The sequence below is a fragment of the Geotrypetes seraphini genome, chromosome 3 (assembly GCF_902459505.1).
Source record: "Geotrypetes seraphini chromosome 3, aGeoSer1.1, whole genome shotgun sequence".
NCBI lineage: Eukaryota > Metazoa > Chordata > Amphibia > Gymnophiona > Dermophiidae > Geotrypetes > Geotrypetes seraphini.
In genome coordinates this window covers 389,943,669-389,969,460 of record NC_047086.1, presented here as the reverse complement: position 1 = coordinate 389,969,460, position 25,792 = coordinate 389,943,669, and the positions used below count along the sequence as shown (strand labels likewise).

Here is a 25,792-nt window from a genome sequence, read left to right as displayed (position 1 = left end):
GCACGATACAGCGGCATGATGACTTCCTTCGTCCTGGTTGTAATGCCTTTCTTAATAATACCCAACATTCTGTTTGCTTTCTTGGAGGCTGCTGCACATTGTGCTCCCTGCACGTCACTGGTGTGCCTAAATGGAGGCCCCCTGTTATAGAACTGCCCCAAAAGCCTTAAATTACAATAAGCAATGTTACACATTAGAGTACTTTTATAATGTAATGAGATGATGGGGTATTGGTGTACTGAACATTTATGTTTGTTTTACAGCTTCCATGGAAATCTCTTACTAGCATCATTGAGTATTACTACATGTGGAAAACTACTGACAGATATGTCCAACAGGTAAGGATAATAACAGTTCTTTTAATGCTGCTTTTAATGCCATTGCATTTTGTGCTAAGATTTGTGAGGAGTCGTTCTGCAGCGGTGACAGTGTCTGTTGGCGGACCAGGGAGGAAGAATCGGCATGTCAGGGAGGAAGGAAGGCTTTGTGGAGTTGGGGCAGCAGTGGGCAAGTGGCGGACCAGGGAAGAGGAATCGGCGTGGCAGGGAGTTAGGCATGCAGGCTTCGGTGTGGGAGGGAGGCAGGCTGTCAGGCTTCGGTGTGGGAGGGAGGAAGGATAAAGGTGGGAAGGCAGTGAGGGTGAGGGGCAAGAACTCAGGAAGAGAGGAAGTGAATAGAAAGAGACAATTGTTGGGCCCGAGGAAGTAAGAAAAGAAAGAAAGAAACATAATATAAACATAAGAAGCGCCATCTCCGGATCAGACCTTCGGTCCATCTAGTCCGGCGATCCGCACACGTGGAGGCCCTACCAGGTGTACACCTGGCGTAGTTTTTTTAGTCACCTATAGAAAGAAAGAACCTATAGAAAGAAAGAACCAGACAACAAAGGTAGGATTTCAATTTAGTGATCAAAATCAGTCTGCTGCAGTGTATTTGTCTATTTTTCTAGGGGGCTGGGTTCATAGGCACAATTTGGTTCAGAATATTTTTTTCTTGGGTTTTCCTCTTCTAAATCTAGGGTGCGTCTTATGGTCAGGTGCATCTTATGGAGTGAAAAATACAGTACATGCACAAGATAGATATACCCATGTGTCTTTCATGCTGTGCCCACATGTGCACCACCTTGTAGTTACTCACTAAGGCACTTACATATCGCCTTGTAGAATAGCATATAGTGCACTTAGGCACCTAATGTGCACATAACTGTAAACACTCAGTTGTAGAAGTGCCCTTAGAGTCTAGTAGCATCTTCAGGGCAGAAGGAAACAACGTGTTCAGCTCTATGCTACTGCTCACTCACAGGAGGTCCTAGCAGCCATTTTGCGATTGAAACCAACATGAACAGGAGTAATACTGTGACTGTTGGGACCTCGCAAAGCAGTCTCAGTAGCCATTTTAATAGGGCAGAAATGGGTGGGGTTCATTCCTGCCCTTGAAGATACCACTAGACCACCAGACTTGCCTAAGATAAGTCTGGAGAGGGCCTACAGATTGGATTGAGTAAGGTAATGATCACAAGGGGGAAGGGAGTGAATTTTAGATTTCAGTCAAAAATACACATGCATTTTCGACCAAAACCCAAACTTGGATTTCAGTACAGTTTTGGTGTTGAATCTGAAACTAAAATTTGGTGAGCCTCTAGCAGCCTGACTTTGTTAACTAACAGCCCATTAGAGACTTGTATCCTAAACAAAAATCATGTCAGTATCTGTGGTTTTTAACACATGATTCATTACAGCTTATTACAGTTTCTCAATTCAGACTAATGAAAGTAATAACTATTCTCGTTTTGTATTTAGAAACACAGAAACATGATGGCAGATAAAGGCCAAATGACCCATCCAGGCTGCCCATTCACAGAACCCACTATCCCCATCTCTCCCTAAAAGATCCTATGTGCCTATTCCACACCTTGTTGAACTGAGACACAATCTTTGTCTCCACCACCTCTACCAGGGGACTATTCCACGCATCTACCACTCTTTCTATAAAAAAGTATTTCCTTAGATTACTTCTGAGCCTATCTCTTCTTAATTTCATCATATGCCTTCTCATTTCAATGCTTCCTTTCAAATGAAAGAGATTTGCCTCACGGCTTTTATGCCATAAAGGTATTTAAACATTTCTATCATATCTCCCCTCTCCCGCCTTTCCTCCATAGTATACATATTGAGATATTTAAGTCTGTCCCCATATGCCTTATGATGAAGACCATACACCATTTTAGTAGCCTTCCTCTGGACTGACTCCATCCTTTTTATATCTTTTTTGAAGGTGTGGTCTCCAGAATTGAACACAATATTCTAAATGAGGCCTCACCAGTAGTGCTGCCCGATTCACGATTCAAATCAGTTCACCGATTCACGTTGGGTGAATCGATTTGAATCAATTAAAAAAAAAAAAAAAAAATTGGCCTCCCAATTCGGTAACTGACCCTCACCCCCTAAAGTAGGAGCGGCAGCTCTGCCTCTTGCTGGCCGGCCTCTGCCGCATCTGCTTTAGAGGGTGAGGGTCAATCGGGAAGTGTTGGTGTCCGGCTTCCCCCCTGGCCTCCTGCTGGTGTCCAGCTTCTCCCTCTGGCCTTCCGTTGTTGTCCGGCTTCCCCTCTGGCCTCCTGTGCACCATTTACCTAAAATCAGTAGCCTGCAGAGAAGATCTCAGTGCTAGCGATCTTGCATGTTGGTATAGGTCTTTGGAGCTGTTTCCTCTGCTGCGGTCCCGCCCCCTCCTCTGACGTCAGAGGCAGGATTGCGGCAGAGGAAACAGTTCCAAAGATCTATGGCAATGTGCAAGATCGCTAGCACCGCAATCTTCTCTGGAAGGCTGCAGGCTACTGATATTAGGTAAATGCTACACAGGAGGCAAGGGGGAACACGCAGGCCTTCCGGGGTTGGGGGGGGTTGGTGATACAAGCCTTCAGGGGGGACAGGCCTTCAGGGATGGTGGCACAGACCTTCAAGGGGGACAGGTAGGCCTTCAGGGGTGGGGTGCAGGCCTTCAGGGGGGGACAGACCTTCAGGGGAGGGGGGCCCTGATGTAGAAGTACACAGGGGAAGGGGGGTTTCAAAGAGACGTGCATATACTGGAATTTGGGGGGGAAGAAATAATGGGTCTAAAAACAGAGGAGAGGGAGAGAGATGGTGGACAATGGGATTTAGGGAGGGAAGGAACAGAAAGGGAGAGAAGTTGGACACAAGGGATGGTGTGGAGGGGGAATAGAAATACTGGATAGGAGGGTAGTTGTGAAGAGAAAGGGAGATATGGTGAACCCTGGGGTGTTGGGGAAGGAGGGAAAGATGCTGGATGAAAGGGTAGTTGAGAAAAGGTGGATCTGTGGATGGAGATGAAAAAAAGGAAAGATGCCAGACCTCCGGGGGAGGGAAGGGAAACGGAAAGGGAGGACAGAGATAGAAGATGGATGGTCAGCACGGAAAAAGAAGGAGACACTGGCAAGCAATTTATCAGAAGACAACCAGAGCCGAGGGACCAACAAGATTTGAATAATGACCAGACAACAAAAGGTAGAAAAATTTTTTTTTTCTGTTTTGTGATTACAGTATGTCAGATTTGAAATGTGTATCTTGCCAGAGCTGATGTTAGACCGCAAACTGAGCTAGGATTTAACAGAGAGAGGAAAAGTCTTTTTGTTTGTTTATTTTGTTTACACCACAGCGCCAGTGTGGTTAGGAGAAGGCAAAGGGGGTGAAGAGGCTATAAAATAAACCCACCAGGATGTTTGAATTAAAAAAAACACCCAATTGGGCAGGAAAATCAAATCGAAAAATTGATTCAATAGGCTGAATCAAATTGAATTTTTTTCCCCTGAATCGGGCAGCACTGTTCACCAGAGTCTAATACAGGGGCATCAATACCTCTTTTTTCCTACTGGCCATAACTCTCCCTATGCACCCTAGCATCCTTCTAGCTTTCGCCGTCACCTTTTTAACTTGTTTGGCCACCTTAAGATCATCACCTAAGTCCCATTCCTCTCAAGCACAAAAGTTCTTCACCCCCTAAACTGTACAATTCCCTAGGGTTTTTGCAGCCCAGATGCATGACCTTGCGTTTCTTAGCATTAAATCTTAGCTGCCAAATTTCAGATCATTCCTCAAATTGCTAAGTCCTTTCTCATGTTTTGCACACCATCAGAGGTGTCTACTCTATTGCAGATTTTGGGAACGTCTGGATTTCTCAGACAATTTCTTAAGAACTAATTACTAGCTAATTATGTTTGTAGCCCTCTAATTGGTTCAAAGAGCTATAAGTCAGAGATCAGGGCAGGTTTGGGGTGGGAATTAAACATTAATCAAGACTTTCCTCAACTGCTATCTGAGCCCCTATCTGATCTAATGCTCTGAAATGCAACCTAAAATACTAATCTAGACTAAAACACTTCTAATATAATAAAACGGTAAGCTGCGCATGCGCACTTCCTATGCGTGCGCCGCTTTTCCGTGAGCTGTAGCGACCCATAGGAAGTGCGCATGCGCGGCTTACGGTTCTGTTTTTCGGTCTGGCCTGCTCCCTGCCGTATTGCATTTTTTAGTTGAAAGACGCAGTGGTGGCTCCTCTCACGATCCCCGCCTGCGTCGGACTTCCGACGCAGGTGGGGATCATGAGAAGAGCCACCGCCGCATCTTTCAACTAAAAAAAAAAATACGGCAAGGCGAGCAGGCCAGATCAGACCGAAGCTCAAGACCGCGGGAAGGGAAGGGAAGGGGGGGCCGACAAAGAAGAGGACTCCAGCTGCGAGGAGCCGAACGGAGCAGCCAGATCACAGCAGGCCAGAATGCGGGGGAGGGGCCGAACGGAGTAGGCAAGATCGTGGTAAGGGAAGGGGTGGGGGAAATGCTGCAACTACTGTACAGGGACCTGGAGGGGAAGACAAATACCGCTGCTGCTGCACAGGGAAGTCGGGGGGGGGGGGGGAAATGCTGTTGCAGGGAAGTGGGGTGGAAATACTACTACTCAGGGAAATGGAGGGAAAGAATGACAGACAGACAGCAGGAGGGAGGGAGACAGACAGAAAGGAAGAAAGACACAGGGGCAGGGAGAGGGACAGAAAGACAGACAGAAAAAGGGAGTCATGGAGAGAGAGAGAGAGACATCGGGAGAGAGAGAGAGAGACAGAAAGACAGACAGACATATATTCTAGCACCCGTTAATGTAACGGGCTTAAAGACTAGTTGATTCATATTGTAACAAAGTAGAGCAAGACAAGTTAAAGAAAATGCAACAATTTTATCCTACAACCCTCTCTATACCAAATTATTTAGCTGAGAGAGAGGATCTGCTAAAGGGAAGAAAAATTCCATTGGAATATCTTACTTGCTAAGGGAAAGAAAAACTTCATTGGAATATCTTACCTGCTACCATTCAAACTTGGGAAAAGGTAACCTGGGATTTAGGAGTTTTCTCTTTTTTAGTTCAGTACTCTGCTTTTTCAGCAGTCAGTTTAGGCAATAGTGTAGCCTTTAGAGCACAGGTGTCAAAGTCGGTCCTCGAGGGCCGGAATCCAGTCGGGTTTTCAGGATTTCCCCAATGAATATGCATGAGATCTATGTGCATGCACTGCTTTCAATGCATATTCATTGGGGAAATCCTGAAAACCCGACTGGATTACGGCCCTCGAGGAGGGACTTTGACACCCCTGCTTTAGAGTCTCTCTTAGAGTTTAAGACGCGGCGGTGGCTCCTCTCATGATCCCCACCTGCGTCGGACGTCCGACGCAGGCGGGGATCGTGAGAGGAGCCACCGCTGCGTCTTTCAACTAAAAATTGCAATACGGCAGGGAGCAGGCCAGACCGAAAAACAGAACCGTAAGCCGCGCATGGCGTACTTCCTATGGGTCGCTACGGCTCATGGAAAAGCGGCGCACGCATAGGAAGTGCGCATGCGCGGCTTACCGTTTTATTATATTAGATACTGCCTGCATTCTTAAAGACTGCCTGTGAGTAATCTCGCTGTGCTTAAGGAGTTTGGTTGTAACTGGTTCTTGTTCTGTTTGTTTATTCCTCAATAAATTACAATTAATACAACTTGAGAACTTAAAAAAGCCTTAAGGCCATTTTTTGAAAAAATAAGTATGATAAATGGAGGTAATGGTTCTCAAAATATTCTTTAAAGATTTACAAATTATAGTGTGGTATGAAGTTAGGATATTCAGTATACATTTATTTGTTATATATTTTTCTCCATTAGAAACGTCTCAAAGCAGCTGAAGCAGAGAGTAAGCTGAAACAAGTATATATCCCAACTTAGTAAGTATAGAGTATATTTATCTTTCTTGCTGATTTTGTTTAGCTTGGGAACAAACCCACCAATTCTATAATGCTTGCCCAAATATGGATGCAAATCCCTGATTGGAACCCAAAATAGTTAATGGGCTCCAGTAATTTTAATTAATGGAACTAACAAAAACACTTAATTGGCCTTAATTATGATTAGGGCACCAATCTGGTCATATGCTATTTTGTAACAATAGCTAAATTGAATCACTTGCAACTCAAAAAGGGATATGGCCAAGGGAGGGCATGGGCAAATCAAGGACATTGACAAACGATTTGTGCAGTTTTGCAGAAAAGTACAGATGCCCAATTTGCATACCAGGATGTACACCAGGTTTCAGCTGGCGTAAATCTTCATGCCCAAAGTGGAGTGCTGAATACGGTGCTCAATGCTGTTCTGTACAGAGCACCCTTTAAAGAAGAGCGTTGAGTGCTGAATTTTATTGGTGCTGAGTTTTTGCCACCATTTATAGAATCTGGCCCAAATGCCTTGTGAAAATATCAATAAGAATGGAAGCAAAACAAGGAATTGTGCATATAGAAGTAAAAGATTTATTATTTTGGTACATTATGGGACATAACTTCAGATGCTTTTGTGATATGTAAATGCAGTCAGTGGCTTTGTAAGGGGGGGCAGAGAGGCAGAACACCCTGGGTGCCGTCCTGGTGGGGGTGCCGGCACCTCTTCCCCCGCCCCCCTAAAGCCAAGCTCATGCCCTCCCTTTTCACACCTCCTGTACCGCTTTAATCTTCGCCAGCGTGAGCAACCTTTCCATCCTACTGCTTGCACTGACCTGGCTCGCCTCTGAAATCACTTCCAGGTTGTGGTGCCAGTGATGTCAGAGGGGAAGCCAACGCTGGCCAATGAAACTGCTTGTGCTTGCGAAGATTTAAAGAGGAATGGGGGAAAGGGAGGGTGCAAGTGTGGTGTAGGGGATGGGGAAGGAGCGCCTCCTACCCTCGCTACGCCACTGAATGCAGTGCTTGACAAAGTTTCTTAGGATCCAGGAGTCAGTTCAAAACTAGACGCAAGACTGAGAACAACTGGAATTTTATTTATTTATGCACATTTATAAATTGCACATTCATAATTGGATTAGATTGGATTTATTACATTTGACATACCGCTAGTACATGAGTATTAAGGGGTTTACAATACTACTACAATAGAAGTGGAGGTTACAAAAAAAAACCAAAAAAAAAAACACATCCTAAAATAATGTGCTCAAGGTGATGCACAGCAAGATATTAAGAACATAAGAATAGCCTTACTGGGTCACACCAATGGTCCATCAAGCCCAGTAGCCCGTTCTCACGGTGGCCAATCCAGGTCACTAGTACCTGGCCAAAACCCAAAGAGTAGCAACATTCCATGCTACCAATCCAGGGCAAGCAGAGACTTCCCCCATGTCTTAATAACAGACTATATTACAGTAGCAAAGAAGGAGTGGCTAAGAAGCTATTGCTCTCTGCCGCTCATTCACCTATAGCATATCTGTTAATGTGAAGAGGCTTTAGGCTGTGGTAATTGTGGCACTGAGGGAGAATCTACAATTAAAGCAAAAGTTGCTAAGGGTGGGTGTACATATAAGGTAGAGCACCCACCCATTTACACCCAGAAGCTCAAGCGACATCGCCTTCAAGGAAACTTTAAGAACAGTTTACAAAGGAAGAAAGGAATAAGAATACAATATATGATAGGAAAAAAGAGAGCCAGCTCTGCAGAACTTGAGAATACTGAAGCCCTAGACTACCCTAAGTAAGCAAGCAATAAGGCATACATAGTAAACTCAGTGATTCTACGCATCCTTGAAGAGGAATGTTTTGAGGCCAGATTTAAATATGTTGTAAACCTCCTTGATTCAATACGGTTGGGCGGTATATCAAACTTTTAAATAAATCCTAAAACATTTTACTGAAGATTTTGGATCAAACTAAGTCAAAGCAGATATGCCTAAAGGATGGCTTTACAAGGCATGTTTGTTGAGAACATCACAGTGTTCTGGATGGAGAGTGCAGTACTGATATTTCAGAAAGATACAAAGAAGTTCCTGAGTTGTGTATTTTGTGAACTAATAATAGGATTTTAACGGAAATCCTATGGGAGACGAGTGGCTGATGTTTTCATGGAGAAGTGGTTGAACTTCTCGGATCCAATAAATAGTTTAACAGTCATGTTTTATATGATCTGTAGGCATCGAATATCACAAACTCAGACAATATGTAGTAGAGAATTGCATTAGTCTAGGCTGGATATAACAGATGAATGGGTAAGAATGTGAAGGGCCATCATATAAAATGAACAGAATAAATCTGTTTGAGTTTTATAAAGTAGTGTTTAATAGAATTAGAAATCTGTGGTTGGAAACTCAGTCACATTTAGGATTACCCCTAAGATCTTGGTGGAAGGCTATATGCATATCTATCTAGAGATAGGAATCCTATCCTATAGGAATTGTGTCCTATAAGGAGCCCTTGTGATTTTTCCAGGTTCAGTTTCAATTAATTGTCTGGTTCAATTAATGTGATTTTTTTTTTAATAGCTATGTGTAAATCGCATTGGATTTGGATTTTGCGATTAAATCAAATTTTTAAAGAAACTTGAATTTAAGGGACCGAAGCCAATCTGGGAAAATTGTTATTAAAAGCATGAATCACTTGTGGGCTATTATAGTGGAGGCTAGCCATGATCTGAATGTCATCAGCATATACATAAGGTGTTAGTTCTCACCCTCTGGAAGCTTCGGTCCATCAGAGCTTACTTCAACGTCTCATCATTTTGAATTCTGGTACAATCTCTTATACTGAGTCAATTCGATTATTGTAACATCGCCTACTTGGCACTCCCCCAGAAGAATATGCGGCGATTGCAACTGGTACAAAATGCAGCAGTTAGACTACTTTGTGGACTGAAGAAGTTTGATCAAGTAACACCTTCCTATCGATTTCTACACTGGCTGCGGATGGAGGCATGTGTGAAATTCAAGTTCGGTTGTTTTTGCTTCAAGTTACTTTATGGCTTAGCCCCTAAATATATAACAGACCTTTTCTCTTTCACAACCAAAAGACACAAGCGAAGCTCACACCCGAACTTTGTTTCTCCACCGGTTAGAGGTTGTAAATTTAAAAGTCATCACCAACATCTTTTCTCACATCAAGCAGCACTATGGGGTAAAGACCTGGAACAACTGCTCATGCCTACTATTTATAAGGAATTGAGGAAACGCCTAGAAACACATCTGTTCCTGAAATACTTAGGAAACCAACCTATACAATCTTAGTCCTCAACAAATGATCTCTAGAACTATCACTAAGTCTGTACTTTGTTTATTCCACTCAATCTGTAACATCTTTAATCATTGTAAACCGCATAGAACTTCACGGTCCTGCAGTATATAAATTGTTGTTATTATTATTATTAGTTCCAAGAACTGAATGATAGCCATTAAGGGCTCCTTTTACAAAGCCGCGCTAGGGCCTTAATGCGCAGAATAGCACACGCTAAATTGCCGCACGCACTAGCCGCTACTGCCTCCTTTTGAGCAGGTGGTAGATTTCCGGCTGGCGCGTGCTAATCCAGTGCATGCGTTAAAACCGCTAGCGCAGCTTCGTAAAAGGAGCCTTAAGAGTGACATGAAAATATTAAATAACGTTGAAGCAAGTATGGAGCCCTGAGGACTCCACAGATCAGAGAGTAAGGTTCTAATAGTTCTCTACCATTGAGAAGCGTTAGTCCTACCAGTCAAATAAGAGTGAAATTAGTCTAGGACTGTGTCAGCAAAATTAGTCTAGGACTGTGTCAGCAATGGCTTTTACTGTAAAACGCTTAGAATTTATGATTAGCGTTTTATCAAATTTTTAATAACTTGAAACTTGAAACTGTATCTTCTATTTTGGTGAGCAGGAGGTCATGATCTGTGAGATCAAAGGCTGCAGAGAGGTCAAGGGAAATAAGTATGACAGGTCTGTTTTGATCCAGTATGTGATAAATGAAAGTGGTAATCCCTAAGATGGCAGTTTCTGTGCTATGTGATTTTGTAAATCTAGAAGATTTGAGGTGTAGGGTATTGATGTTTTTAAGGTAATCAAGTTGGTTAAGCACAATAGGCTTGGCAAGTTTGGAAATATAGAAGTTGATTGAACAATTGGGCAGAAATTGGATATATGAGGAATACCTCAATTAGGATCTTTTAGTTTTGGGTATATATAGATGGCTGTCCTTTTCTGGGCTCATAGTGATTATTATGTGAAGATAACAAAGTCAAGTGGCTTAGAAGCATTGAAGAAAGCATGATGGCTGGGGGTTATTTAGTGCTGTGGTGGCTTTCACAGTATAAACTGTAGATCCTAAATTGCGGCCTGAGAGGGAAGATTGAAGGATGTCAGTGCGCTACTGACTAAGGAATCTGTAGCATGGGGAGGATCATCCAAAGTGTTAGGAGTCATTCAAAGAAGTTGAGTTTGATAAGGATGAATATAGGCATGTTAATTTATCAGTGAAGTATACTATTAAGTCATTGGCAGCTAGAGAGTTATTGGAAAAAGGCTAAAGAGTAGTAGCTGATATAAGGGTTCCTAAGTTCTGGGTACCTGTACAATTTGGTTGAAGGAGTACTTCTTTTTGTCTGCAAGATGGCGGCCTTGTAAGAAAGAGCTAGGTATTTGTATTTCTTCCATCTGTGTTTACTGTGCTTCAGTTGGCATTTTAGAAGATAGAGGTCAGACCTAAACCAGGAGTCTTTCCAATTGCTGTGAGCAGAAGGCAGGTGTTCCTTCAGGAAAGCCAGAGCAGTATAGTCGGGGCTTTTTTTTGAGGGGGTACTTAGGGGTACTGAGTACCAGCACTTTTTCCATTGCTTGATAAAAATAATCCATGGTCCCCAAGTATTAATAAAAAAGCTCAGATTCATCAGTCAGTGCTGTCTTTCCATTCTGTGGATGGTTTCGCTCTCTCTACCTCCCCACAGGATATAAAACTGCATAGCTCACTGTCTCTTTCTGCCTTCTCCCAGCATACAAACCTCCATAGCTGTCTCTATTTTTGCCTTCCCCAGCATTCTCCAAAGCATTCTCATTCTCTCTCTCTCTCTCTCCCACCCACCACAGTACAAAAAAAGAAACCCATAGCACTCTCTCTGTGTCTCTCCCCTGCACACAGACTCCCATAGCTCTTCTCTCTCTGCCTCTGCCATTCACACATACTCCCATAGCTGCCTCTCAAATCACCATGTCCCCCCAGACACACAAAAGATATATCCCCTATAGCTATCTTTCAATGACCACCATCCCATATACCAGGGTTACTCAAATATTTCATGTGGATGTCCAGAAACTTCCTCTATCTAAAACCTGGGATCAGCAAACTACAACATGCACTCTTGGTGGGTTCTTTGAAGGTGTGAATAAACATGTGGATAAAGGCGAGTAGTGTATCTAGATTTCCAGAAAGCTTTTGACAAAGTTCTTCATGAGAGGCTCCAGAAAAAATTAGAGTCATGGGATAGGAGGCAATGTTCAGATATGGATTAAGAATTGGTTATTGGTGCTTACTGGGACCCCCCCCCTCTCTTTTTTTTTTTTTTACTACTATACTTGCCAATATATTTTTATGCTAACATTTTAAGCTGGTTTTGTGCTGAGTTTCACATGTTTTGACATGTTTAAAACACTGTTATTTATACAGATTTTAATGTAGCTTGTCTGTAACATGTCCTGCTTCCATTTCTGTACTTACAGTTTTTGTTATGTTTGGATTTATATCATATCTATGGTATAATGTTATGTTATTTCACTGTTATGACCTAAAATTTCAATTAGACAATTATTATTTTTATCAGACAGAAAATAAAGGGTAGGGTTAAATGGACATTTTTATCAATTAGAATTACGAGTGAGGTGATTAAATTTGTAGATGACACTAAACTGTTCAAAGTTGTTAAAACATGCATACTGCAAAAAACTGCAGGCAGACCGTAGGAAATTGGAAGACTGGGCATCTAAATGGCAGATGAAATTTAATGTTGACAGATGCAACGTGATGCACGTTGGGAAAAATAATCCAAATCATAGTTACCAGATGCTAGGGTCACCTTGGAGGTCAGCGCTCAAGAAAAAGATCTGGGTGTCATCATGGACAAAACGCTGAAAACTTCCACCCAATGTGCGGTGACAGCCAATAAAGCAAACAAGATGCTAGGAATTATTAGAAAAGGGATGCCTCTGTATCACTCAATAATGCCTCTGTATCACTCAATGGTGCAACCTCACCTCGAGTATTCCATTCAATTCTTGTTTCCTTAAATCAAAAAAGATATAGCAGCACTAGAAAAGGTTCATAGAAGAGCAACCAAGATAATAAAGAGGATGGAACTCCTCTTGTATGAGGAAAGACTGAAGAGGTTAGGGCTCTTCAGCTTGAAAAAGAGATGGCTGAAGGGAGGTATGATTGAAGTTTACAAAATCCTAAGTGATATGGAATGGGTACAAGTGGATCAATATTGATTTTTTACTGCATCAAGATTTACAAAGCCTAGGGGACACTGGATGAAGATAGAGAGTAATACTTTTTTTTTTTCTTATATCATCTTTATTGAGCAGAACAATTAACAAATTAATCTTAGGATATAAAAACATCCAATGTAATAACAGGAAACACTACTGAGCGATTTCTTATTTCAAGCATTTGGTTGACACATTGCCTGAATATTCCAAATATATTCCTCAACACCGTCTTCCAGGGTTTCAGCAGACGATCACCACTCTGACTCAACTCTGCATGCATCTCCTTCAGTCTTCCTATGATGCATTTGAACTTTCCTCGAGGGTCGCTGCCTTTTCAGTGGCAATGTGCAGGCTTGCTTGGCTCCGCACTGTAGACATGGACCCCAATCTTCAAGATCGTTTGGCCAACATCCCTTGTTAGGGCAGTGAATTGTTTGATGACTATCGAGGCAGTTACTAAACGATTGTCTGAACATGAGAAATCATTTGCTTCTGTCACTCGTCCTAAGCCTAAGCCTTCTAACCTCTAAAGGCTTTAGACCTCTTCCATCTTACCAGAGGCGTTTTCCACAGAGAGCAGCAGCTCCTTATACAAGAGCGTCTGCTAAGAAATCACTACAACTGCCACAGAGGCAGCAGAAACCTCAGCCTCCTGCTGCACCTAAGGCCTCTCAGCCTTTTTGACCATCTAATACAGAACATAACTGCCATCGTTCTGCCTCTGTCCTCTCCCCTTCCCATTGGAGGTCATCTCCATCATTTTTACCAACGCTGGGAGATCTTTACATCAGACCTCTGGGTGCTGTCCATCATCAGGGAAGGATACTCTCTTCATTTCATCCAGGTACCTCCAATCCATCCCAAACCACCCTTCTTCTTCAGGAAGCTCAATCTCTGCTCCATCTTCGTGCCATCGAGAGGTTCCTCCGGACCAGCAAAGCAGGGGGTTTTTACTCCCGTTACATCCTTGTTCTGAAGAAGACGGGCTATCTGCGACCTATTTTAGATCTCAGAGCGCTCAACAAATTTCTTGTCAGAGAGAAATTTCAGATGCTGTCTCTGGCATCATACCCCCCTTCTAGATTAGAACAATTGGTTTTGTTCTCTAGATCTCAAAGAAGCTTACACTCACATTCCCATTCATCCAACCTCTCTACAGTTCTTCAGATTTTGGGTGGGAAATCTGCATTTTCAATACAGAGTGCTACCTTTCGGCCTGGCTTCATCTCCAAGAGTGTTTACCAATTGCCTATTAGTAGTAGCAGCAGCTCTGCGGAACCATGGTCTACAGGTGTTCCCATACCTGGACGACTGGCTCATCAAGAATTCAACATCTCAAGGGGTTATTGTAGCATTTGGGGTTCAAAATCAACTTTCCCAAGTCCCAGCTACAGCCCTCTCAGACTTTACAGTTCATCGGAGCTGTCCTGAACACTGTCCAACTCAGAGCATTTCTTCCTCAACAACATCAGGATGCTCTTATTTATCTCTGCCACAAAGTGTCTTCCTTGGCTACAATTTCAGCAAGACACATGATGGTTCTCCTAGGTCACATGGCCTCTACAGTTCATGTGACTCCTTTTGCCAGACTTCACCTCAGAATTCCTCAGTGGACCCTGGCATCTCAGTGGGCGAAGGTTTTCGACCCACTCTCTCAACATATTACATTAACTCCTTTGTTGAGACAGTTTCTCCACTGGTGGATGCTCTTTTCCTACCTCTCCAGAGGTTTACTATTTCAAACACCCCCTCATCAGAAGGTACTCACGACAGATTCCTCGATCTACGCTTGGGGGGCTCATCTCGATGGTCTCCGTATTCAAGGCCATTGGTCCAGCATGGATCGTCAGTGTCATATCAATCTATTGGAACTCAGAGCCATCATCAATGCTCTCAAGCTTTTCAGCATCTTCTTCATGATCAAGTAGTCCTCATTCGGACAGACAACCAAGTCGCCATGTACTACGTCAACAAGCAGGGAGGAACAGGATCTCTCCTCTTTGTCAGGAAGCTCAACATCTGTGGAACTGGGCGATCCATCACAACACCTTTCTGAAAGCAGTCTACATTTAAGGAGGGAAAAAGTGTCTGGCGGACAAATTGAGTCATCTTCTGCAATCTCACGAATGGACACTCAATTCCTCGCCTCTCTATCACATTTTTTCTCAGTGGGGAACTCCTCAGATAGATCTCTTTGCATCTCCCCACCACAACAAACTGCCTCAGTTTTGCTCCAGGATATACTCTCCTCTCCGCCTCGAGGCAGATGCTTTCCTTCTGGAATGGACGAATCAGTTTCTCTATGAATTCCCTCCATTTCTTCTGATTCTTCTCATAGTTCCTTGGTAGCCCAGACAACCCTGGTATTCCCTTCTACTTCAACTCAGCACCAGGAAGCCTCTACTTCTACCAGTATTTCCCTCTCTGCTTACATAGAGTCAGGGGTCTCTCCTTCATCCTAATCTGCAGTCTCTACACCAGACAGCTTGGTACCTTTCAACTTAACTGTCTCTTTACATTTTTCTCAATCTGTACAGGACATTCTAGAGGCTTCCAGGAAGCCTACCACTAGGCAATGTTACCACCAGAAATGGACTAGGTTTTCTGCTTGGTTCACCATTCATCATAAGGAGCCGTAATCTACCTTCTTGTCTTCAGTTTTGGATTACCTGTTCTACTTATCACAATCAGGCCTCAAATCCACATCCATTCGAGTCCATCTCAGTGCAATTGCTGTTTTTCATCAGCCTATTGAAGGGAAACCCCTATCTGTTCATCCTGTGGTTTCCAGATTTATGAAAGGACTTTTTAATGTCAAACCACCTCTCAAACCGCCTCCAGTGGTTTGGGATCTCAATGTTGTTCTTGCTCAATTGATGAAGTCTCCTTTTGAACCAATGGCGTTGGCTCATCTCAAATATCTCACTTGGAAAGTGGTTTTTCTCATTGCTGTCACTTCTATTTGCAGAGTCAGTGAGCATCAAGCTTTAGTAATGAATCCACCTTTTACAGTATTCCATCATGACAAAGTGGTCCTCCGTACTCATCCTAAATTCTTACCTAAAGTGGTTTCGGAATTTCATCTCAATCAATCCATTGTACTGGAGAATCAGCTCTTCATACTCTGGACTGTAAGCGTGCTTTGGCTTTCTACTTGCAACTCACTCAACCACATAGATAAGCTCCTCAACTTTTTGTCTCCTTCGACCCAAACAAGTTGGGACATCTAATTTCCAAGTGCACCATCTCCAACTGGTTAGCTGCTTGCATCGCTTTCTGCTATGCTCAGGCTGGACTGCATCTACAGAGTCGAGTCACAGCCCACAAAGTCAGAGCCATGGCGGCATCAGTGGCTTTCCTCAGATCTACTCCTATTGAGGAAATCTGTAAAGCTGCCACTTGGTCCTTGGTTCATACATTCACTTCTCATTATTATCTGGATACTTTTTCCAGATGGGATGGCCATTTCGACCAGGCAATATTACAAAATTTATTCTCCTAAGCTGCCAACACTCCCACCATCCCATTTTGGTTGGCTTGGAGGTCACCCATATGTGAGAATAGGCTGCTTGCTTGTCCTGGGATAAAGCACAGTTAATTACTGTAACAGGTGTTATCCAGGGGCAGCAGGCAGCTATTCTCACAACCCACCTCCCCTGGTTGGCTTCTCTACTAGCTATCTGAACTGAGGAGACACGAGCCCTGCACTGGACGGGAAGGCACTTGCGCATATGCAGTGCAGCAGTCGCGAACGTTCTAAAGTTTTACAAGCAAGTCTTCTTGCGAGGCTGTCCACATCCGGGCTCCGTGGATGATGTCACCCATATGTGAGAATAACTGCCTGCTGTTCCTGGATAACACCTGTTACGGTAAGTAACTGAGCTTTTTCAGCAATCTTTCTAAATGCTTCCTTATAATCGCTAGAACCTGCTAATCAACACTGGTTTCCCAACAATTTAGAATAAAACTTTTAAACACCTTTCACTTTTCATTTGTACATGAGATTCCCATTAAACACGTCACTAAACATGGAAGGTGAGCATATCATAATGTACTAGGAAACCTCTTATGATCTACATCAGTGTTCTTCAACTGCCGGTCTGCAGAAATTTTCTGCCGGTCCACATGGTCAGCACATCCATCGGGCCCAAGACAATGCTCTTCAGCCGCTGGTCCAAGGTGCGATCTCTGCAGTGTCTTCGGGCCGGCTTCTTGTGCGCTGCAGTGAACAAAGCCGTGGGAAAAGGCTCATATGCGCATCCTGCACTTGAACCGGAAGCCTTCTCTCTGACGTCGCAACAACAGAGGGAAGGCTTCCAGATGAGGACATTCGCGAGGAGCCGCTGCAGTGCAGTGCAGCACTCAGGGAGCCGGCCCGAAGACGCCACGTTGATCGTACTGTGTACCGACCCGAAGATAACACCGGGGGGCAGGCCAGAAGGCAAGGCACAGCATGAAGGGAGAGAGACAACAACGGTAGGAGGAATGCTTTTATTTTTTTATTTAGAGATTGATTTACATTTGCTGTCTGTTCAGAAATGCATTTCCTCTGAGGTTGTACTGCTTGCAGAGTCTTGCATCTTAGGGTTTGTTTGTAAATATTAGTACTTTTAGTTTTTGGTCCTGCATTTGCATGGGGTTATTTGTTTTCTGGTAGGAATGAATGTTTAGAAGCATACAGTGTGCTTTGTGTATTTTAATTTTGTGGTTAACCATTATGTGTTGTTAATATGTTTGTATTGTGTGTGTGTATATATATGAAAAATGAATGGAAAAAAAGGTAGTACTATTATGGGGGCGGGATCTGGGACAGAGATTGGGTGGAGATGGGCACGACTTAGCCCAGTGTTATTCAACTGCCGGTTCGTGGACCGGTGCCGGTCCACAAAATAATTATTTTATTTCCACCAGTCCATAGGTGTCAAGAGGTTGAAGCACACTGATGTAGATATCATTTCAAGTCCACATCCTGTACTTTTATTGCATAATCATTTATGCTTACTCCTCCTCCCTCTATCTTACTAATTATTTATAGATAACACCTAAACACTATTGCAGAAACCCTTTACCAAATCTGATGAAAAGAACTGTTACAATGTTTGCACCCCTACTCATGAAAGCAAATATATCACCATGAGACTAAACATCCCCAGCCAGAAAGGTAAGACTTATCTCCAGTGGATCCAGACACAACCAGCGCTGATATGTTAGATTCCCAATGCCCTCTTATGTATGGGCATTTCAATCCATGATGGATATTCGGGGGATTTTGGAATGTGCTGCTTCTCTGAAAACAAAAATGAAGATAAAAATATAAATAAAATAAAACAGTGACTCATGCTAGAACAAATAACTTTCTGCATAAAACTCATACATAAGGACAAAACAATGCCACTGTTTTATGTTTATTTCTATCTTCATTTTTGTGCAGAGGAGGTGATGTGCGCTCAGTCTGCTACCTTTCCCTGGCACCCTGATATGAGCGTTCTGGTCTCAAATAAGTTGGACTCTCCAAAGGGTGCTCTTAAAATTGCTAGAGCTATGTCACACTTGTATCCCCTGGCACAGGAGTATCAGCAGTATTTGGGTCAGCTCAGAGTAGATTCTTTAGTGGCGCAAGTGACTAAATACACCTCTCTATCCATTGAAGGTGGTGTGGTGCTAAAGGATATGTAGGACCATCGTGTGGATGTGAGCCTGTCTCAGCTGCACGTGCTAGAGATATGCAGTGGAGCTTCCTCCTCAACTGCTGATGGCTGGTATGGCTTATATAGTGGATGTTTTTTATGACCTTTTGAAAGTGTTGGCAAAAGTATCAGCATACTCCATTTCGGCCCGCTGAATGCTCTGGGTCAGGCAGTGGGCTGGTGATTCCACTTCCAAGGCAACTTTAGCGAGGCTGTCTTTTAAGGGGCGGTTATTGTTTGGCAAATAGGGCCATCGCCCAAAGATCTTGCCTGATAGTAGACCCAGACCCAGATCCTCCAGGGGTTCTGGACATTCTAATTTTTGGGGCTCCAGACAGTATGCACATTCCATGTTCCAGAGATATTCCCCGAGCTTCCGAGGTCAGTATGTGGGCTACAGGCGTTCCCAACCTTCCACCGCCTGTCCTACACATCCTCCCAGAAAGACACAATGGTGCCAGAATGCTGAATGTCTCTCTATGGATAGGGGGGCCAGCTCTCGGAATTTCTTCCTGCCTGGATGCGCATTACAGTAGACCAGTGGGTCTTGGACATTATTCGATCAGGATACAAGCTGGAATTTGCCCAGCTTCTGTCAGATTGGTTCGTGGATTCTCCCGTCTGGATGACCAGACAAGGCGCTATTCAGCGCTTTCTGGATATTCATGCTAGAGAACTGGTGTCATGCAACCTCTCGGGCTCAGGCAGATACTCTGTATGCTTTATCGTGCCAAAGAAAGGCTCAGAAGATTGGAGGCCTATTCTGGATCTTCAGCATGTGAATGCGGCTCTCAGGATTCCCTGCTTCCAAATGGAGACTCTGCAGAAGGTCATTGCAGTAGTAGTTCCGGGGGAATTTCTGGCCTCCCTAGATCTTACAGAGATATACTTACACATTCCCATATTTCCGGCCCACCACAAGTTTCTGCAATTTTTCATGTTCTAGAGCAGCATTACCTGTTGGGCTGGCAACAGCGCCTTGGTCTTTCACTGAGGTGATGGTGGTAGTGATAACTTACCTGAGGAAGATGGGTCTGCAAGTTTACCCTTATCTAGACGATTGGTTGATCAGACCTTCCTTGTTGGCTGAGGGACATCGCACAGTGAACCTTCAGGTGCTGGGGGACTTGGGCTGAATTTTCATCCTCAGAAAGAGTCATGTGCAACCCACGCAGTCATTGGGATACTTGGGAGTCCTCTTTGATACAGCTGAAGGCTGTGTCTACTTGTCCGAGACACGCAGACGGAGTCTGTGTACCCAGATTTCTGCACTTTTGGAGAGGCCGGCTCCTTATATTGTGGGATTATCTTCAAGTTCTAGGCTCCTTGGTTGCTACAATGGATGTGGTTTCTTGGGCGAGAACTGACGGCAGCCATTCAGGGAGTGGTGCGGGCCAGGTAGGAGCGCGAAAAGCTTACCTTGTACGCTGCTCTGCCGCAAGAGATGAGGACTCGGAGGCAGCCATCCAGCGAGGGAGGGGTAGGAGCGCGGAAAGCTCCTGCCGATACAGTGCTGGACTGCTGGAATTTTAAAAAAGGAACTGGGGGGTGGCCCTTCCTGCCACTAGGCCTGCCTGCCCTTTACCCTGTCCCGGCCTATCACTAGGCCACCAGAGGGGGGATAGGGTACAGGGCACGGTGGTGGGACAGGATACAGAAATTTTTTTTCTTGGTTTTTCCTCCTCTACAGGTAGGTGCATCTTATGGTCAGGTGTGTCTTATAGAGCGAAAAATATGGTAATCTTACTTCTTTTTGGGACTTAGGTACTTGTGACCTGGACTGGCCACTTTTGGAAAATGGATATGGGCTAGATGAACCCTTGGTCTGACCCAGTACAACAACTCTTATGTTCTTAGGTTCTCATATGTACAGTATACATGCATTCATTTATAGATAGATATAGCTACTCACAAATATAGACTAGCAGAAATGAATCATTTTACAAGAAATTATTAGTTCAGAGTGACCAGACTATAATATTTATTAAATACTGTATTTGGTTATGGAAATTAAAAATATTTTAATTGACTGTTTGACTATTTATGTCTGTATTATCAGACTATTCATTTTCACCATGGTTATTTGCAATGTATATAATGTGAATAATATTTAATGAGTAACATTGCATTACCTTTTTTCATAGTAACAAACCAAATCCCAATCAGATATCCAGTAATAATGGAAAACCATGTGCGGTGAATGGAGCTACAGGAACACCATATCAAGCACAGAATTCTTTAGTAGGTCGGGCTTGTGAAAGCTGCTACAGTGAGTAATAACCTGGTCTATATTTTTAATGTAGATGTCAATATATACTTACTTTCAAATACTAGTTAGAACTATTCAAACTAATTTTGTACTTTATTTTATTTCTCTCTCTGCAAGATTTGGTAAACTATTCCCAATAAACTGAGATACTTTTCAGTTTCTTTCAAAAGATTGTGTAAGCTCTTTTTAAAATTTAAATCATCATTAGCTCCAATTAGACCTGCCATAATAAGGGCCCCTTTTATCAAGCTGCACTACAGGTTTTTAGTGTGAGCCAGCACGGTAAATGCTCCAATGCTCATAGAATTCCTATGAGCGTTGGAGCACTTACCTCACTGGCCTGTGCTAAAACCTTCTAACGCAGCTTGATAAAAGGAGCCCTAAAGTATTTTTTGTGTGACAAGGAGTTGTTTTGACAGAGCAAAAATCTTATTATAACATAAAACTAAAAGAAATCTAGTCAGTATTCTATTTGAAAGCACTTATGCAGTCACTATCAAGTGCTAACAGTATACATAGTTTTAAAAAATTTCCCCAACAAATGGATACATTTTGAACATACAAGTTGATATATGGCCAGAATGTATCAATTTAAGAATTTAAGGCAGATCACTCCGCAATGTCACTAATCTTACTTCTTTTCCCCTCCTCTCTCCTTCCTTGTCCTTCTCATGTGCCCCGTGGAATGCCTACTTCATCTCCCAACAAGCTTGCCTAATTCCACGTCCTCTTTATCTCTCGATCCCTCCACCCGCTTGCACAAAACAAGACCTGGATCAGCCATGATGACTCTGCCTCAGCTGCCTCCCTGTGTCATGTAGGTTACTTTTTTTTCCCATACACCTCATTCAGCTGATTGCGGAAATAGTGTTGGGCTGCTACTCTCACCTCCTGTAGATTTCAACTCCTTCCACCTATATCGCACTGCTTTTCTTCCATTCCATCCAACTATTTGATCCTCCACTCCTCCGTGTAGCAGTCATTTACTGCACTCTGATAAGCCCCTTTCTTCCTTTTTCACCAACGTTGGCTCAACTTCTTTCTTGAACCTTCATCTATTTCCCTCATTCTTGGTGATTTTAACATTCACACTGATGACTCCTATACTTCTAGACTTTTAGCTTTAACGTCCTCATTCAATCCTCAACTATGTTTCACTGTCCCTACCCACCAGAACGGGCCACTGCCTTGATCTTGTCCTCTTCTCTAACTGCTCCTAGATGATAAATGGGATGGAACTCCTCTCGTATAAGAAAAGACTAAAAAGGTTAGGGCTCTTCAGCATGGAAAAGAGATATCTGAGGGGGGATATGATTGAAGTTTACAAAATCCTAAGTGGAGTAGAATGGGTACAAGTGGATCGATTTTTCACTCCCTCAAAAATTACAAAAACTAGGGGGACACTCGATGAAATTGCAGGGAAATACTTTTAAAACCAATAGGAAGAAATATTTTTTTCACTCAGAGAATAGTTAAGCTCTGGAACGCGTTGCCAAAGATTGTGGTAAGAGTGGATAGCGTAGCTGGTTTTAAGAAAGGTTTGGACAATTTCTTGGAGGAAACGTCCATAGTCTGTTATTGAGAAAGACCTGGGGGAAGCCACTGCTTGCCCTGGATCGGTAACATGGAATGTTGCTACTCCTTGGATTTTTGATTGGCCACCATGAGAATGGGCTATTGGGCTTGATGGACCATTGGCGTGACACAGTAAGGCTTTCTTTTGTTCTTAAATGCTCTATCAAAAATTTCTGCACCACAATTCTTCCACTCTTTGACCACCACCTAATAAACAAGTGGATCGATTTTTCACTCCCTCAAAAATTACAAAAACTAGGGGGACACTCGATGAAATTGCAGGGAAATACTTTTAAAACCAATAGGAAGAAATATTTTTTTCACTCAGAGAATAGTTAAGCTCTGGAACGCGTTGCCAAAGATTGTGGTAAGAGTGGATAGCGTAGCTGGTTTTAAGAAAGGTTTGGACAATTTCTTGGAGGAAACGTCCATAGTCTGTTATTGAGAAAGACCTGGGGGAAGCCACTGCTTGCCCTGGATCGGTAACATGGAATGTTGCTACTCCTTGGATTTTTGATTGGCCACCATGAGAATGGGCTATTGGGCTTGATGGACCATTGGCGTGACACAGTAAGGCTTTCTTTTGTTCTTAAATGCTCTATCAAAAATTTCTGCACCACAATTCTTCCACTCTTTGACCACCACCTAATAAGTTTCACAGCCCCCACCACCTTCCCGTACCCTCCCCACAAAGACCTGACCAATCTCCACCGATATATTTAGGAATCTTCAATCTATAGATTCCTCGCTGTTTCACCTCCTCCTCTCTACCACTATATTACACCAGTCTGTAAATGAAGGTGTCTCTTCCTATAATACCACTCTCTCCTCTGTTTTAGATACCCTTGCTTCCCGCCCCCCTCAAGCTCTGTAAGGTGCACAAAATGCTAGCCCTGGCTGAACCTGAAAGTCTTCTACTTATGCTCCTGTGCCAGGTCTCCTGAACATGTCTGGCTCAAATCCCACACCCATGCTGACTTCATTCACTTCAAATTCCTTCTGACCTCCTTCCAGTCTGCTCTTTTACTTGCCAACAAGAATACTACATCTACCTGACTGACTCTCTTGGCTCCAACCCTCACCATCTTTGTGCCATGCTGAACTCTCAGCTCAAAGTGCCCCCACCTCCAACTCCTCCATCACTTCCCCCCAGATCATGGCCGATTACTTCTATGACAAAGTCCACAAAATTAGCCTTAACTTTTCAACCCAGCCACTTCCACCTCTTCCTCCCCCTGCCCACTTGGTCATTCCTCCCTCATCCTTTGCCTCCTTTTCTTCCTTTCCTAAAATCACTGAAGAGGAAACTGCACATCTTCTTTTCTCTTCCAGACTTACCAACTGCTCCTTTCATCCAGTTCCTACCCCTCAACTCAATTCTATTTCCCTTGCTCTCTTGCTGCACCTTACACCTGGAACAAACTTCTTGAGTCAGTACATCAAGCTCCGGCCCTGGAGCTATTCATATCCAGAGTTAAAGTCCACCTCTTTGAGATTGTATTTAATTCATAACCCTCTCACCTTAAGCACCCCAAGAAACTCCCTAAGCCCTTACTTGTCCTGTTGTCTGTTAATTGAGATGGTAAGGTCTACTGAGTAGAGACCATCTCTTAAATATGTTGTTGTATAGCGCTGCATATACCTATCAGCACTATAGAAATGTTAAATAGTAGTAGTAGCATCCAGACAACTTTATTCATTTAGATGGACCTCATAAATAAAACTCCGCTCATGGTGCATGGACTTGTCTTGCCCCTGGGGCTTGCACGCATCTGTGAAGCTAAAAGCTATGCTTTCGGTAGTTTCACTACCAGCAGGGCCTCCCAAGGCAGATAAGTTTCAGTGGAGATGTCAGATTAACGATGTACCACCCATCTGGGCAGTGTTGGAGGTGGAGGATCGCATTTGATCTGACAACGGTGACAACATCGAATTTATACTGCGCAGAAGAAAGGCCCGGCAGTTTACTTCTGTATTCTGCCATGAAAACTGATGATATCTTCAAGTTTCTAGGACTCGGAACACGATTCAATGGCACCTAACATAAATAAGATAGGACTTATCTTAGGGGCCCTTTTACAAAGCTGCGTTAGGTACAATTGCATGCTTAACGCAGCTAAAGAATGGACTATTGTAGGACATGCTATTGTGCACTAATATATATATATATATATATATATATATATATATTTATTTATTTTTAATGAGGGGAGATATCAGGGGTGGAGAGTAGGTGTTCTTGCATTAGCACAACTATATTATACACACTAACTGGTTAGCACATGGATAATGCAGGAGCCCTAATGCCCTTCTATTTATTTTATTTATTTATTTATTTATTTTTAGTATTTATATACCACTTATAGCCTAAGTGGTTTGCATTCAGGTACTCATGCATTTTTACTATCTTCCCAGTGGGCTCACACTCAGTCTAATGTACCTGGGACAATGGGGGATTAAGGGACTTGCCCAGGGTCACAATGAGCAGCGTGGGATTTGTACCTACAACCTCAAGTTGCTGAGGCTATAGCTTTAACCACTGCACCACATACTCCCGGTAGGGCACATAATATAATTGGTAAAAGTAATTTAAAAAGGTTTTAAAACATCATTTTAAAAAATATAGGTGCCTACCAGCACCTAGAAAAATGGCACCATCATGCCTAAGGTCAAAGTAGGCGTGGTTAATGTTGGAAATGACTATAGGTGTTCCAAGGCACCTCTGTAGATGTGATTCTAGTCAAAGGTAAGCATTGGAAATGTAAGCCTTTAAAACCATGGCTTACCTTTCTGACGTCTACCTTTGATAAAAGTTGTGATTTGATAAACAGCGCTGTTGTATGATTGACACACGATAGGCAGCCATTTTATAGGCAGCCATCAATAACAGCGCTGTTTACAGAATCTGGCCCTTACTGCCTACAAAATAGAAGAAAGTAAGTGCTCCTATAGTTTTTCCTTTAAAAATACTAGTGTATGACCATTAATACAAAAAATAGAATATTGGAGATTTAAAGCCACAGTAAAAATTAGCTTTGCAGATGGGAAAAATCAACATATGGACATGATAAAGCCCCTTTTTTACTGCAGCTTAATGAAAGAACCCTTTATCTGTTTTAGTATAGGGTTCCGGGGATTTCTCGAACTCAGGTCTTATCAAGTACTCAAAGATGATAATCTCTCCTTCAGCTGGAATAACAACTGCGGACTCCCCCAAGGCTCCCCGCTCTCACCGACCCTCTTCAATATCTACTTCATCTCATTGGGACACCTATTACAGAGCTTAAACCTCACCTTCCACATTTACGCTGACGATATCACCGTCGTACTTCCAATATCCGATATTTCGCCGAATTTCATCACTCACCTATCCAATATCCTAAACCAAATAGAACTTTGGATGAAGGCCTACAAACTCAAACTGAACACAGAAAAAAACAAATTTTTCCTAGCCTCTCCCAACGAGCAGATAA

The 25,792-nt window shown here is 43.1% G+C and overlaps 1 protein-coding gene across 5 annotated transcripts in view; it reads left to right on the top strand.

Annotated features, from left to right (window-relative positions):
* Positions 1-25,792, top strand: part of MTA3 (metastasis associated 1 family member 3) — a 459,795-nt gene that overhangs the window by 263,835 nt on the left and 170,168 nt on the right. For all 5 annotated transcript variants that reach the window (XR_004538871.1, XM_033939005.1, XM_033939006.1 and 2 more), the window contains exons 10-12: positions 264-338; positions 6,202-6,260; positions 20,620-20,744. Coding sequence is in view for 4 of the 5 variants with exons in the window: in XM_033939005.1 (XP_033794896.1) it covers positions 264-338; positions 6,202-6,260; positions 20,620-20,744 (259 nt within the window). In the remaining variant the exon portion in view is untranslated. The remainder of the gene's footprint in view (positions 1-263; positions 339-6,201; positions 6,261-20,619; positions 20,745-25,792) is intronic.